General features: G+C 51.5%; 1 protein-coding gene across 1 annotated transcript in view; it reads left to right on the top strand.

Moving 5' to 3' along the window:
• The window catches only part of Shisal1 (shisa like 1), a 42,508-nt gene extending 32,943 nt beyond the window's left edge, over positions 1 to 9,565 (top strand). Inside the window, exon 5 of the mRNA XM_008844718.3 lies at positions 4,095 to 9,565. Within this exon, the coding sequence (XP_008842940.1) occupies position 4,095 (1 nt within the window). The 3' untranslated portion in view covers positions 4,096 to 9,565. The remainder of the gene's footprint in view (positions 1 to 4,094) is intronic.
• Positions 9,566 to 11,841: the final 2,276 nt, after the last annotated feature.

The raw sequence follows: 11,841 nt of genomic DNA on the forward strand, positions 1-11,841 counted from the left end.
GGGGGGGGGGGGGGGGGGGGCAGGTCCCTGGAGACCTTGACAAGAGCCTTTCGATAGAGTATTTGGAGCCAAGCTGTTTGGAGAGACGAGGGATTGTAGAGTTGGACAGAGAGCACAAGGGTCCCCCAAGCTGTCATCTCCCTCCTATCTCTTGTACCCTCTTAGGTACACCAGCTGCTCACATGGCTGGTTGCCGACAGAGAGCGAGTGCTTGGGCTTTGGGAGCCTCTTCTTCAGGCTGCTGTTTTGAGGTTTTCTGTTTTAATCTCTCCCTTACTTCCCTCTCTCTTCCTTGTTCATTTTATCCTTTCTGACTTTTGGAATTCATGTTTTCCTGTGTGTGAAGAGCTTATTTAAGGCTATGAAATTGTCTCTCGGTGCAGCTTTGGTTGCATTGCACAGCTTTGGGAATGTCATTTTTATTTATGATCATTTTGTGGGGGGAGGGGACTTTTTGAGAGGGGACCTCCTGCAGCCCTAGCTGACCTGGAGTTCCCTTTGTAGACCAGGCTGGCTTGGATCTCACAGAGATCTCCCCACCTCTGCCTGCCAAGTGCTGGGATGAAAGGTGTGTGCCACCCACCATACCTGGCTTATTTAAGATCAATTTTTAAATGTCTATCCTGAATCTTTACATTTTTGTTGTCTAGATGGCTTGTAATTTTATTCCACCCTCACTCCCTTAGACTCAAGAGTTATTTTAAAGAGTTCATAATGTCCTTGGTAGACTTTATGATTTTTTTCTGGTGTATATGCATCCGCTGTGTGTATGCACATGCATGTACATGCATGTAGAGGCTGCCGGGTGACCTCAAGTGTCTTCCTCAGTCACCTTCCTCCTTATTTTTGGAGCTCACTGATTTGTCTAGACCATGTGACCAGTGAGTCCCAGGGATCCCCCTGTGTCTGCCTCCAGCACTCAGTTACAGGAACATGCCATGGCATCCAGCGTTTTACATGGGTGTTAGGCGTCTGAATTCAGGACCTCATGCTTGTGTGGCAAGCACTTTACCAACTGAGCCCCAGCCCTTTATTTTTTTGTTTTTTTGAGACAGAGTCTTGCTATGTAGTCCAGGCTAGCCTGAAATTTGCAGCAATCCTCCTGCCTCTGTGTTTTGAAAGCTGCAGTTATAAGTATGTACCACTTAAACCCGACTTACAGTTTTGTCCACGTTGTTATATTATGACCAGATAATGGTTTATTTCTGCTCTTTTGAAGCTTAGGCCTGATTATCAGCTTCTGTGTGTGTTTTCAAGAACACTTGAATACAAGGTAGATTCCATTTCATAGACACTTGTGTGAGTGTTCACAGGCACACACATGGTTTCCTAAATCCTTACTTGGCCACTCCATCTGTAATGGAGAGAGGGGACTGGAATGCACTAGTGCCCGGCTGTCCCGCCTCTTTCCTTTCTGAATTCCCAGCTGTTCTGTCAAGCGAATTTTAGGTGCAAGCCATGTTGTCTAGTGCATAGGAATTCATTAGTATTGAACCTTCATGATGGCTGTTCCCCTTCATCTCTCCCCCCTCCCATCCCTCCCTCCCTCTTCTTCTGTTTCTCTTATTACAGTTCACATGGCCCAGACTGGCCTGCAGCTCACTATGTAACCAAGGATGGCCTTGAACTCCTGGGTCTCTGGCTTCTACCTCCCAAATGCTGGGATCTCAGGTGTGATCACAGGTGTGACTGCCATGCAGGGGACAAGCATCCAGCCCAGGACTTGGTGCAGGCTAGGCAAGCACTCTACCACCCGAGCTATGACCCTAGTCCGTGTTATTTCTTGCCTGATTTCAGCTTTGTCAGATACTCAGACCATGACCCCTGGTCCCTCTTGGCTTCCAGCTGTTTCTTATGTTACCACCCAGGCTTTCTTTCAAATGAGGTAAAGCTCACATCGCAGTTTACCCCTGAACCACCCTGAAGTGTTGGCTTCGGTGGTATCAAGTACAGGCCTCTCTGAGTCACTCCTGCAGTGCAATTTATCCAGGATCCTGTCTGAGCGTCTTCTCTTTTATAGCAAGTGTGTGTGGCTCGCTGATGTCTGCCTCTGTGGCAGATACACTGGGCCCATTTCTGCCATCCTGGTTTATGGATGTTTCTTCGTTTTTGCCTTTGGCGGGGGCTGTCAATTCTCCCCATATGGCCTGCATTTTCTTTGTTTTATTTTCCTAGTGAATGTGTCCTGATCATTTGGAAAGCTGTGTTTGGGTGCCATGGTTACCTCCATAATTATAATAGGATGTGATACGGTTAATCATTTATTTCTTGATCTGGTGTTGATTTTCTCCTTACTATGAACAGTGTCAAGATTCTCCGTCTCCCACCTCCATTGTTCCCCTTTGCCTGAATCACATTATTAAACCCTTTTGTCCCATGTTTCTTTGTGCCTCTGATTTGACTTCGACTTCTAAAGAATCCTTCAGACCCCCAGCTACAAATGAGTAAGACGCGGCTTATTTGCGCTGCCTCCTCCTCACCTCGGCTCTCCCACGCGGCATTATTTATACCCGCTCTATTTTCTTCTTCAGTCTTCTCTACGCTCATCAGAGCCCTTGGGCTTTTTCCAAACACAGATCCAGACCTAAAGGGCTAAAAACTCATTCTGTCCCTCTCCATGTGCCCGAGCACGTCCCCTGGTGATTTAAGAGGGGTTCAGAGGAACTGTCAAAAATATATTCAACAAGTTTTCCTGCTGGCCTCATATTTGAAAGATGGTCTCCCTGCCCTGGATTTGAATTTTTGGTTCATTCATTCAACAAATTATTTGTTAAGCCCTACTGGGTGCTGGTTGCTGTTCTAGGTAGGCCCTGGCAGTACAGTGATAAGGAAAACAGCCAATCACCTTTGCCCACTTGCAGCCCAATAGACCACCCTCCCTGTGTTGGTCACATTAGGCCATGTGATCACCTCTGTCTGCAAAGAAATGTGGGAAAATAGAATCTTCTTTTTTAAAAAAATATTTTATTAATTTTATTGTATGAGTGTTTTGCCTGAATGTAAGTGCACCCTGTGTGTGTGCAGTGCCCACAGAGGCTAGAAGAGGGTATCAGATCCCCTGGAACTGGAGTTACGGATGATTGTTAGCTGCCATGTGGGTGCTGGGAATTGAATCCAGGTCCTCTGGAAGAACAGGGTTTTTAACCACTGAGCCATCTCTTCAGCCCCCAAAAGTGAGTATCCGTAACTGGGTAGTTACCCTTTTTATAAATTCATTTTTTAAAATTTATTGTGTGTATAAGAGGGGTGTGTATGTCATGGTGTGTATGTGAAGGTCAGAGGACAGCTTGCAGGTGTCGGTTCTCCTCTTCCACCATGTGGATTCTGGGGCTTGAACTCAGGTCGTCAGGCTTGGCTGCAAGCTCCTTTAGCCACTGAGCCAGCTCACCGGCCCTATGTAGTTGTTCCTAGGATGGGACAGGTGACCTGTGTCGCAGGCATAGATGGAGTTTGTGTGTGTTCCTCGTCATGCCTGCAGCTTGACGCTCCACTCAAAGTTGTCAGTGCCCCGCAGGCCTCTGTCTTTGCTCTTGTCACTGGTGCAGGATGTCCTAGGTTCCTCTCCATGGCCTCCTCTTGTCTGAAGCCACAGAGACCTGTGCAGTGGTGTGATTCCAAGAGACACAATGGCATCTGTGTCTGTTTTGAATAATTTTTGGTTCGTTATACAAGGGTGATCATGCAACAAACATATTCCCAAAATCGGAGTATTCTTGAGGGCTAAAGAGAAAAGATAATTAAAAATTATGTCAAGCAACAGGCATTCACTAGGACTATCCCAAGCCAAGGTATATAGTCAAACTGGGATAGATGAACTCGATTTTGTCCCATCGGTTCATCTGATGTCTTAAAGTGTGAAAATTACATTTATCTCTGCCCTCTCTGTTCTAATTAAGTTGCCTGTTGGTTCTGTGAGATTCTCTAGGTGGATTATTTGCGGTGATTTGGTTCTTATAGTCAAGTTTTTTCTTGTCTTACTGTGTGGGCCAGGGGCTCTCCTACACGCAACCACAGCAGTGACAAACTTCTACAAAGGCCGTGTCCAACGAGCAAGCATGGTTTTTCACTCTCTCATCTCACACCTTTCTTTCCAGAAAACTCCTTTGCCGTGCCTCAGGATGGGGGAGGTTCGATCAGGAGCACCTGGGACGGCCTCCACAAGCAGCTTCCACCCAGACACCAGGGAGAGCCCGGGCGGTGACGTCGTGACAAAAGAGGAAACAGCACCTGTGCCCGGAGCCCCCGTCCACGGACTCCTGGGATTAGGAGCAAACTCAGGGGATGGAGACAGGGTGCAGGAGAGGGGCTCTGAGCCACCTGTCCTCAAGCAATAGTTCTCTTCTGGGCCGGTGGCTTCTGAGAAGCGACTTGGTATAGAGTCAGATGATCAACGTGAAACCACCCTGGCTGATCCCAGCCAGGATTTCGGGCTCTGAGTCCTACCATGGTCCAAACACTGAAGTTTTCCCTGCCTCCACTACCCCCAATTAGTGGCCCCTTAGGCCTATTCGTGTCAGAATACTGTGTGTGCGCGCACGTGTGTGATTCTGGGTTTTATTCTGTTTGTTCGTTCAGTTAGTTTTTCATTGAGCTTCCCTGCCACTGGCTGCAGGTTCTGATGGGCACAGGTTACCACAGGGCTGGGGAGCCTTCCCTGTGTCCTTGTCTAGGGCTCAAGCCCCTTGCTGTGGCCAGGAGATGTGAGTCAGTGGAGTCAGCTGGCACAGGGTCCAGACTCACTGTGTTTAGGGGGCAATGAGGACTGGAGAATACCAGTTAGTTCCTGTACGAGCAGTAATAACAAGGGGCAGGCTCTGCTGACCTCCGACAGCCACCAGCTTGGTGCTGTCACAGCTCCTGGGAGGTAGGGGTGGCTAACCTCTGTGGAAGCAGTTCATTTTGGGAAAGGGTGCCCGGGTCACATGGTGAGGGGTGGCAGGAACTCAAGTTCAGGTTTTTGAACCTTGGGTTTGATAGGCTACACAAGCTAGGGCCCCCAGCATGGTCAGTGGAGCATGTGCCCAGTGCCCTTGCCGTGGGTGAGGCATCCCCTAACAGGTTTTCCACCATCACTGCCTGAGCCTCATCCAGCAGCTCAAGCTGATCACATGCCTATGCAGTGACAGGCCCCATGTCAGATAGTCATAAGATCCAGAGGTGAGTGGGGCCTGTTCCACCCTGGGGCACCCCAACTAGGAGAGAGAAAGCCACACGGACAGGGTGAGGGGCCTATGGAAACTCAAAGCAGGAGTTTCTAGAAATCCACCCACTTTAACATGGGAGTGTCCACATAAGTCTGGATCTATGGCATCTTTTATAAGCTCATCATTCCTGTCCCAGTCCCGCCACCCTGGGACACAGAGAGGGAAAGATACCCTCCAGAAGTGACACTGAAAATCCTGGGGGGCATTCTGGCAGGGTAGACATGGCTGTCCCACTCCTGGGAATGAGCTCAAAGTGTCCCCACACTCAGCCCTGTGATCTGTTCTTCCAGAGGCCACATCCTCACTGAACAACCAGTATCCCCACACTGGTCAGCCACTCACCTGCCACACGCTGTGGGGAGCCAGCAGGCTTCTGCTTGTGGGGACTGGTCAGAAAGGAAGAGGTCGGCATGGAGGTGCCCTTGGGAGACCCAAATGGCATACCATCAAAACCGTGTGAGGCTTAGGTGGTCAGGGATGATTAAGTCCAGGTCCAAATGACAGGTCAGACCTGTCAAGAGCTCTAGAGAGGAGGCACACATGTGGGCAGAGGACAGGCCTGATGAATTAATGGATGTAAACAAAGCCAGGATGGCAGGGCCCAGCAGGCAGCAGAGGTAAGCAGACCCTAGATGCACGTTGTCTTGGTTAGCGTGCTGGTGTACGTACACAACGCTCCACGTTGATACAGCAGAATGTTCTGGAACATAAAGCTCTTTCTAACCCTGCCTAGCTCTTTGTCCTCTCAACCCCACATGAGGGAGGGATGACCCTTTGGTTGGACTAGGAAGTTGGTGGACTCAGCTGGCTTGAGAGGCCTTGTGGGTCAGAGGCCTCTGTCTCAGCACCCAGCCTGTTTCCTCCAGAGGCGCCACTGTGCCGGGCTTGTGGCCTGGAGGGGTCTGTGCTCAGGGTGTTGCTTTGGGATGGGGTCCTCCCCTCCCACATTGAATCATCCTGAGAGAACTCCAGTACTGCATTGTGTGGAACAGCAATTGCCCTGGAGAGTGTTCATTGATGGACAGCTGGGTCAGCCCTCACCTGTGGCCCTGGGCAGAGCTTCTGCAGTCAGAGGGGTTCCAGATACTGACAGCAACTCATCATGGGGTTGCAGGCAAAGCCTGGGTCTCCCTGCCTCAGTTTCCCCAATGGTGAGGGGGAGGAGTCAGACTAGATGCTGAGGAGACTTCCAGCTTTGTATGACTGTGACTGACTCTCCTGGAGAGCTACGTCTCTGCCTCCCTCCCTCCCCAACAGGGGGCCATGGCTACGCAGAACATGGGAGAAGTGCCCTGGGTCCACCCAAGCATCTTAGGGGAATCACAGGAGATTCCCTTGTTACAGAACAGAGTAGGACACGCCTATGGAGATTCTAGTCAAGGGCTGAGAGTCTGGGTGCTGTCCAGCATGCAGGAGGTTCCCATCCCCAAAGGTCAGAGGTGATGACATTCCAGGCCCCAGGCCCCAGCTGGGTGACCCTATCCCACCCACTGCCCAGCCTTTCTGAGCCTCCCTTCCATACCTGGCCAGCCAGGGGTGCGGTCTGGGTCCCATCCTGAACTGGTATTGGGTGGCCCTGATAAAAATCTGTCCCCATTTCACGGTGGCTGTGGCTGGCAGGTATAACAATTAGTAGCATGTCCTAAAGAATTCAAGGAGCAGAGAAGCATTCTAGAACAGTTCTAGACTTGTCATTTCTGTACCTACCAGTGGCAACTTTTCCATCTGCCTACGTTTCCTCCTTCCAGTTAGCTTCCACCACAGCCCCTAGTCTGTAACAAGTAGCCCCTAGGGAGCAGAAGTGGGTGGTAATGCTGCACTCCCAGCTTGACGGTGTGGCATCCCCATGTCTGTCTTGACAATTTCCCACCCACCGGGAACCCTGTGTCCTTAGTGAGCTGTCACACCCTGTCGTGTGCTCTGCGTTCTGGAACCTCCTTTCAGAACCCCTCACCAGCCAGCTCCCAGCTGGCTTCCCTCACCAGGGAAGCAGCCTGCTCACATCTGTGGGAGTGGCCAACCACCAGGCCAGCAACAGTGTGCAACAGGCCTTAATCCAAACATGCGCTTGTGCCCCCCATACACATACAGATGCACACCCACAAGTACATATGTATAGATACACGAATACATGCAGCTATAGACATGCAAACACACCTGTGTGTGCAACTGTACATGCTCATGTGTCCACACATGCCTACTCATGAATGCACATGTGTATACATATACACACATCCACATGTGAACACATGTACATGCACACCTGTGCATGTACCGTATACATGCCTGTGTCCACACATGCACAGCTGTGAGCACACATGTGTACATGAGCACAGTTGTGTGCACCCACATACACCCACACATGAACACACACCTGTAAATACAACTTGCACATGCTCACATGTCTACACAATTCTGATCTGGCCCCTCACAGGCTATGATACTGCAGGCAACAGTGGGGGAACGTCTAGCACAGACCACTTCCTAGGTCATCAGAAAAACCCCTCCAGCCAAGTTTAGCTTCAGAGTGGAAAGAGAACTTTGGGCATCAGGAAAACAGGCGGAGAGGAGGGTAGAGATTGTCTTCGACCAAGTGTTGGCACTCAGCCCATCTGGTGCTCCCCGCCAGGTCCTTGCAAATAAGGATGTGACTGGCCATGCCCTGTGCTGATGGCCACCAGCCCCCGTCCATACCAGGTGGACATCTGAGCCCCACATGCCCCTCCAGCCACTGTCCCCTGGGATCCTCCCATCATACCTGGTTGCTAGTTCTACAAGAGGTTGTAAGAGGACCAGGTTTCCCCAAACCATGGGCTTTAAGATGTCTCTTAGTGGCTTGTATTCTCAACTCAGCCGCTTGGCTCTCACTAACAGGAAGAGTCTGGGGTATAAACTTGAGATTACCCAGGCATCCAGGCACACATGGCCTCCTGGGCATTTCCTGTCCACATGAAGGGCATTTCCAGGCCAGGAGCCATGGCAGGCTCCCTCTACCAGGAGACTCTGGGCTGAGATAGTGGACTTTAGGGACTAGTCACGCAACAAGCACCAGTGATCCCAAGGACCATCCGATGGGTCAGAGGGCTGCCAGGTGGTGACAACACAGAGCAAGGGTGGTGTCCTGTGCCCTCCAGAAAACAAGCCTTCATGCCCACTGTGCATCAGGACCATCATGGTTCCCCATCCCGCCCGCAGCCCTGACTCTCTGTGCACTTCGGAAGGGCTCAAGGTTGAAGGTGGGTGACTGGGACCATCAGGGCAGGGACACCCAGCACACACACTTCACAAGTTGCTTGTGTGCAGCAGACACTTGCTGACTACCCGCCACTGGCCTGCTGTGAACCCAGCATCTTGGAAGCCCCTCCTGTGTAGACAGATGTGTCAGAGAACACAAGTGACCCCAAGAGAGGCTGAGTTCCACTGCTGCTGCTGTGACTAGCCATGTCTAGTAAATTAGAAACTCTCCAACCCACAGAATAAGGAACATTTATCTGTCCTGCCCACATAAGTGACCTTGGAGGTGGGTCACTCCCTGCCCCCAGTTTCCAGTCCAAACCCCTGCCAGGTAGCTGGTGCTAGAGATGCTTGGTGGGTGAGTGAACTTAGTCATTAGTCACTCTGTGGCTGACACTCCTATCTTCATGTCAAAACCTTGACCTGTTTGCCCTTTACAGACTGAACTACAGGGCTGCCTGTGGTACCCGCCCCCCAGGAGGCAGCCTCCACAACACTGTCCGTCCAAGTGGTAACAGGGACAACTGGAGGGACAGTGACTCTCCGTCTGGCCAGTGGCCTAAACCATCCTCCAAATGTACAGGTTCTCTTGCAGGTCATATCAAGCTGGGACCAGGAGCTGCAGTCACAGGCCCACCCTGGGCCTCTCGTGTGGTTACAACTGGAACCCGACCAATGTGGGTTCTTGGACTTGTGCCTCAGTTTCTCATGCCAGTCTCTTCTGTGTTCAAACTAGGGGGAAACGTCACTGTTTGATACCCACAGGTGAGGGTGTGGGCAATGTGCAATAACCAATGGGGCTGCAGGGAGAGGGTGGGGTAACCGTAGTGAGGCAGGGACCTCCCTCCAAAGGACACGTGTCCTCCCTGGGTCAGGGGGACACGCCAGTCAGGCAGGGGTGAGGCAGGAAGGATTCTCTATTTTAGAAACTCCAGCCTTGTGTTTAGTGGGCATGGAGTCTCCCTCAGAGCCGATGACTGGGCAAACCAAAAACTAATATTCCTCCTACTACTAATATAATAATAACGTGTTTTCACTGACCGCTGTTGCGCTGTGTTTGTCTTTCTATACTGTAGTTTTTATAACGACATCCTTAGTTTTAATAAAGGAGAGTCATGTTAACTGTTTCCTGGCTTAAAGTTGGCTTTAATGTTTCGATATGTCCTCTGGGAACCCAAGCTGTGCTGCTTATGGCTGTGGGTTGAGGAGGGAGAGGACCAGGGTCTGGGATTTCAGCTGAGGGGAATACGGTAGTGGTACTGGGGGATCCCATCCCATGAGTTCATCGCAAAGGGGTGGGGGGGTAGGGGTGGGGGGCATTGTCCAAGTCAAGGGCAAAGAGAGAGGCCAGGCAGACCTGAGTGGAAAAGAGATCAGAGGGAGGCTCGTAGTTGGGAATTGGGAGATAGTGTGCAATTAGGTCTCTCCACCTGAAAACTCAGGGTCCAATGACAACTTACCAAGGTATATGTCCATGACATTTAGAGGTAAGACCCCAGGAGGCTCTTTGGGACAGATGAGGTTATAGGATAGCTATAAAATGAAAGAGACCAAGTGTGGACTGCGGGCTCTGTCCGCTGCGAGTTTCCCTCTGACAAGTCACAGTATGGAGGACCAGAGCACGGACCAGTCGAGCTGTCTCCTGCCAGGTGCTGACTGCCACGTTTCTGTTTTCAGGTGCCCAGGAGGTGCCAGCTCTTGGGCCCACAACCCCCAGACCTGTGAGCAATAACCTCCTCTGTAAATCACTCAGTCATTAGTGTGTTGTAGGGGCCAAACCAGACTTGAGTGAGTACATTTCATACTAAGACAAAGACAGTTGCTCACTGACCACCCTCCTACCGCCAAGGCCTGGTGGGATAGTCCCTGAGGAACTGGGGGTCCCAGAGAACCCAGGCTGGCCAACTTCAATAGGTGTCTACCCCAACCTGCTCAGTCTCTGTCCCCGCTCCCCAAGAAGATTCCCTGCTCTGGTGGCCTTCTGTGGGGCTGGCTCTCTCAGTGGCCATCTCCTCCCTGACGCCCAACTTTGGGGATGTTACAGAGAAAAGGGACAGAAGAGGCCCAGGTGGAGAGGAGCGGTGAGGGGGGGGGGCGCACAGGACAAGCATGGACAAGGGAGGGGGAGGATGGAGGCAGAAACAAGGAGAGAGGGTCCTTGGGGTAAACAGTTTGGGTGAGGCAGCCTTGCTGCCTTGGGCTCTTTCCTGGGTACAGTTTTCTGTTGAGAGGACACGGGGTCTGCTCTGTCCCAGACCCCAGGTGAAGAGGTCTAGGCCTGGATGCAGCCCTCACACACAAGCTCCCACACATATAACACTGTATGCACCATGCCTCTTTAGTCAGTACCAGGTTCTTGGAAAGCCGCTGTCCCTCCCTGGAGTCTCTCACACTGTAGACTAGAAGGACTTAAAGACACTGAACCAGCCGGGTGTGGTGGTGCACGCCTTTAATCCCAGCACTTGGGAGGCAGAGGCAGGCGGATCTCTGTGAGTTCAAGGCCAGCCTGGTCTACACAGTGAGTTCCAGGACAGCTGGAGCTACAGGTAGACCCTGTCTCAAAAAGACCAAAAAAAAAAGACACTGAACCAGCTTGGCTTTGGGGACCTCAGGCCCCAGACAACCAGCAGGCAGTAGGGGGGGGGGTGGGCAGGTCCATCCTCTGGGTCAGTCAGAGGGCCTTGGGCATGGAAGGAGAGCCAAGCCCAGTCCCTTGGCTGAATGATGGCAACATGTTGATTTTCCTTAGTTTGAGGGGACAGAGGCTCCTAGCCTCTAACTGCCGAACCCTGGGACAGGCAACTTGGTGCTTCCCTAAAGAGATTATACCCCATAATCGTATAATCAATGACTGGTTGATTGGGTGTCCCCAGTTAGACACTCACACTCAGTGTCCAACCAAGGGACTCTGAGGGGATCCCTGTCCTCAACCCTAACAGGCATGCACCACCCGGAACGCAACATCTAGGCCCCAGCTGCCCTTCATGCCACCTGCCTCCCTCCCTCCACTGGAACTCTCTCTCCATCCTCTGTATGGGACCATGATCATCACCACTCACCAAAGGACAGGAACTCACTGGGCTGTGCTCCCTGAAATGGCTGCTGTGTCACACACTCCAGAGAACATCCAGAGCCTTGGACAGTCTGTCCTCAGTTGTCCCCACCATGTCAGCAAGGCTACCTGTTGGGGACTCTTGCTGTGTAAAGTAGCAGTTTCCCCATGTCCGGAAAGCCCACGGGCTCGGATTCAAATGCAGAGACTCCTTTTATCAGCAGGGTGCCTTCCCAGCATCTTCCTGACTCATCTGTGAAGTGACCGCCACAGATGCCCTACCATAAACATGGCCTCTGGCTCTGAAACTGCCAGCTTTTCCTGTGTGATTTTCAGACAATGTCTGGCAGC

This window comes from Nannospalax galili, unplaced genomic scaffold (genome assembly GCF_000622305.1).
Source record: "Nannospalax galili isolate Female #2095 unplaced genomic scaffold, S.galili_v1.0 scaffold180, whole genome shotgun sequence".
Lineage (NCBI taxonomy): Eukaryota > Metazoa > Chordata > Mammalia > Rodentia > Spalacidae > Nannospalax > Nannospalax galili.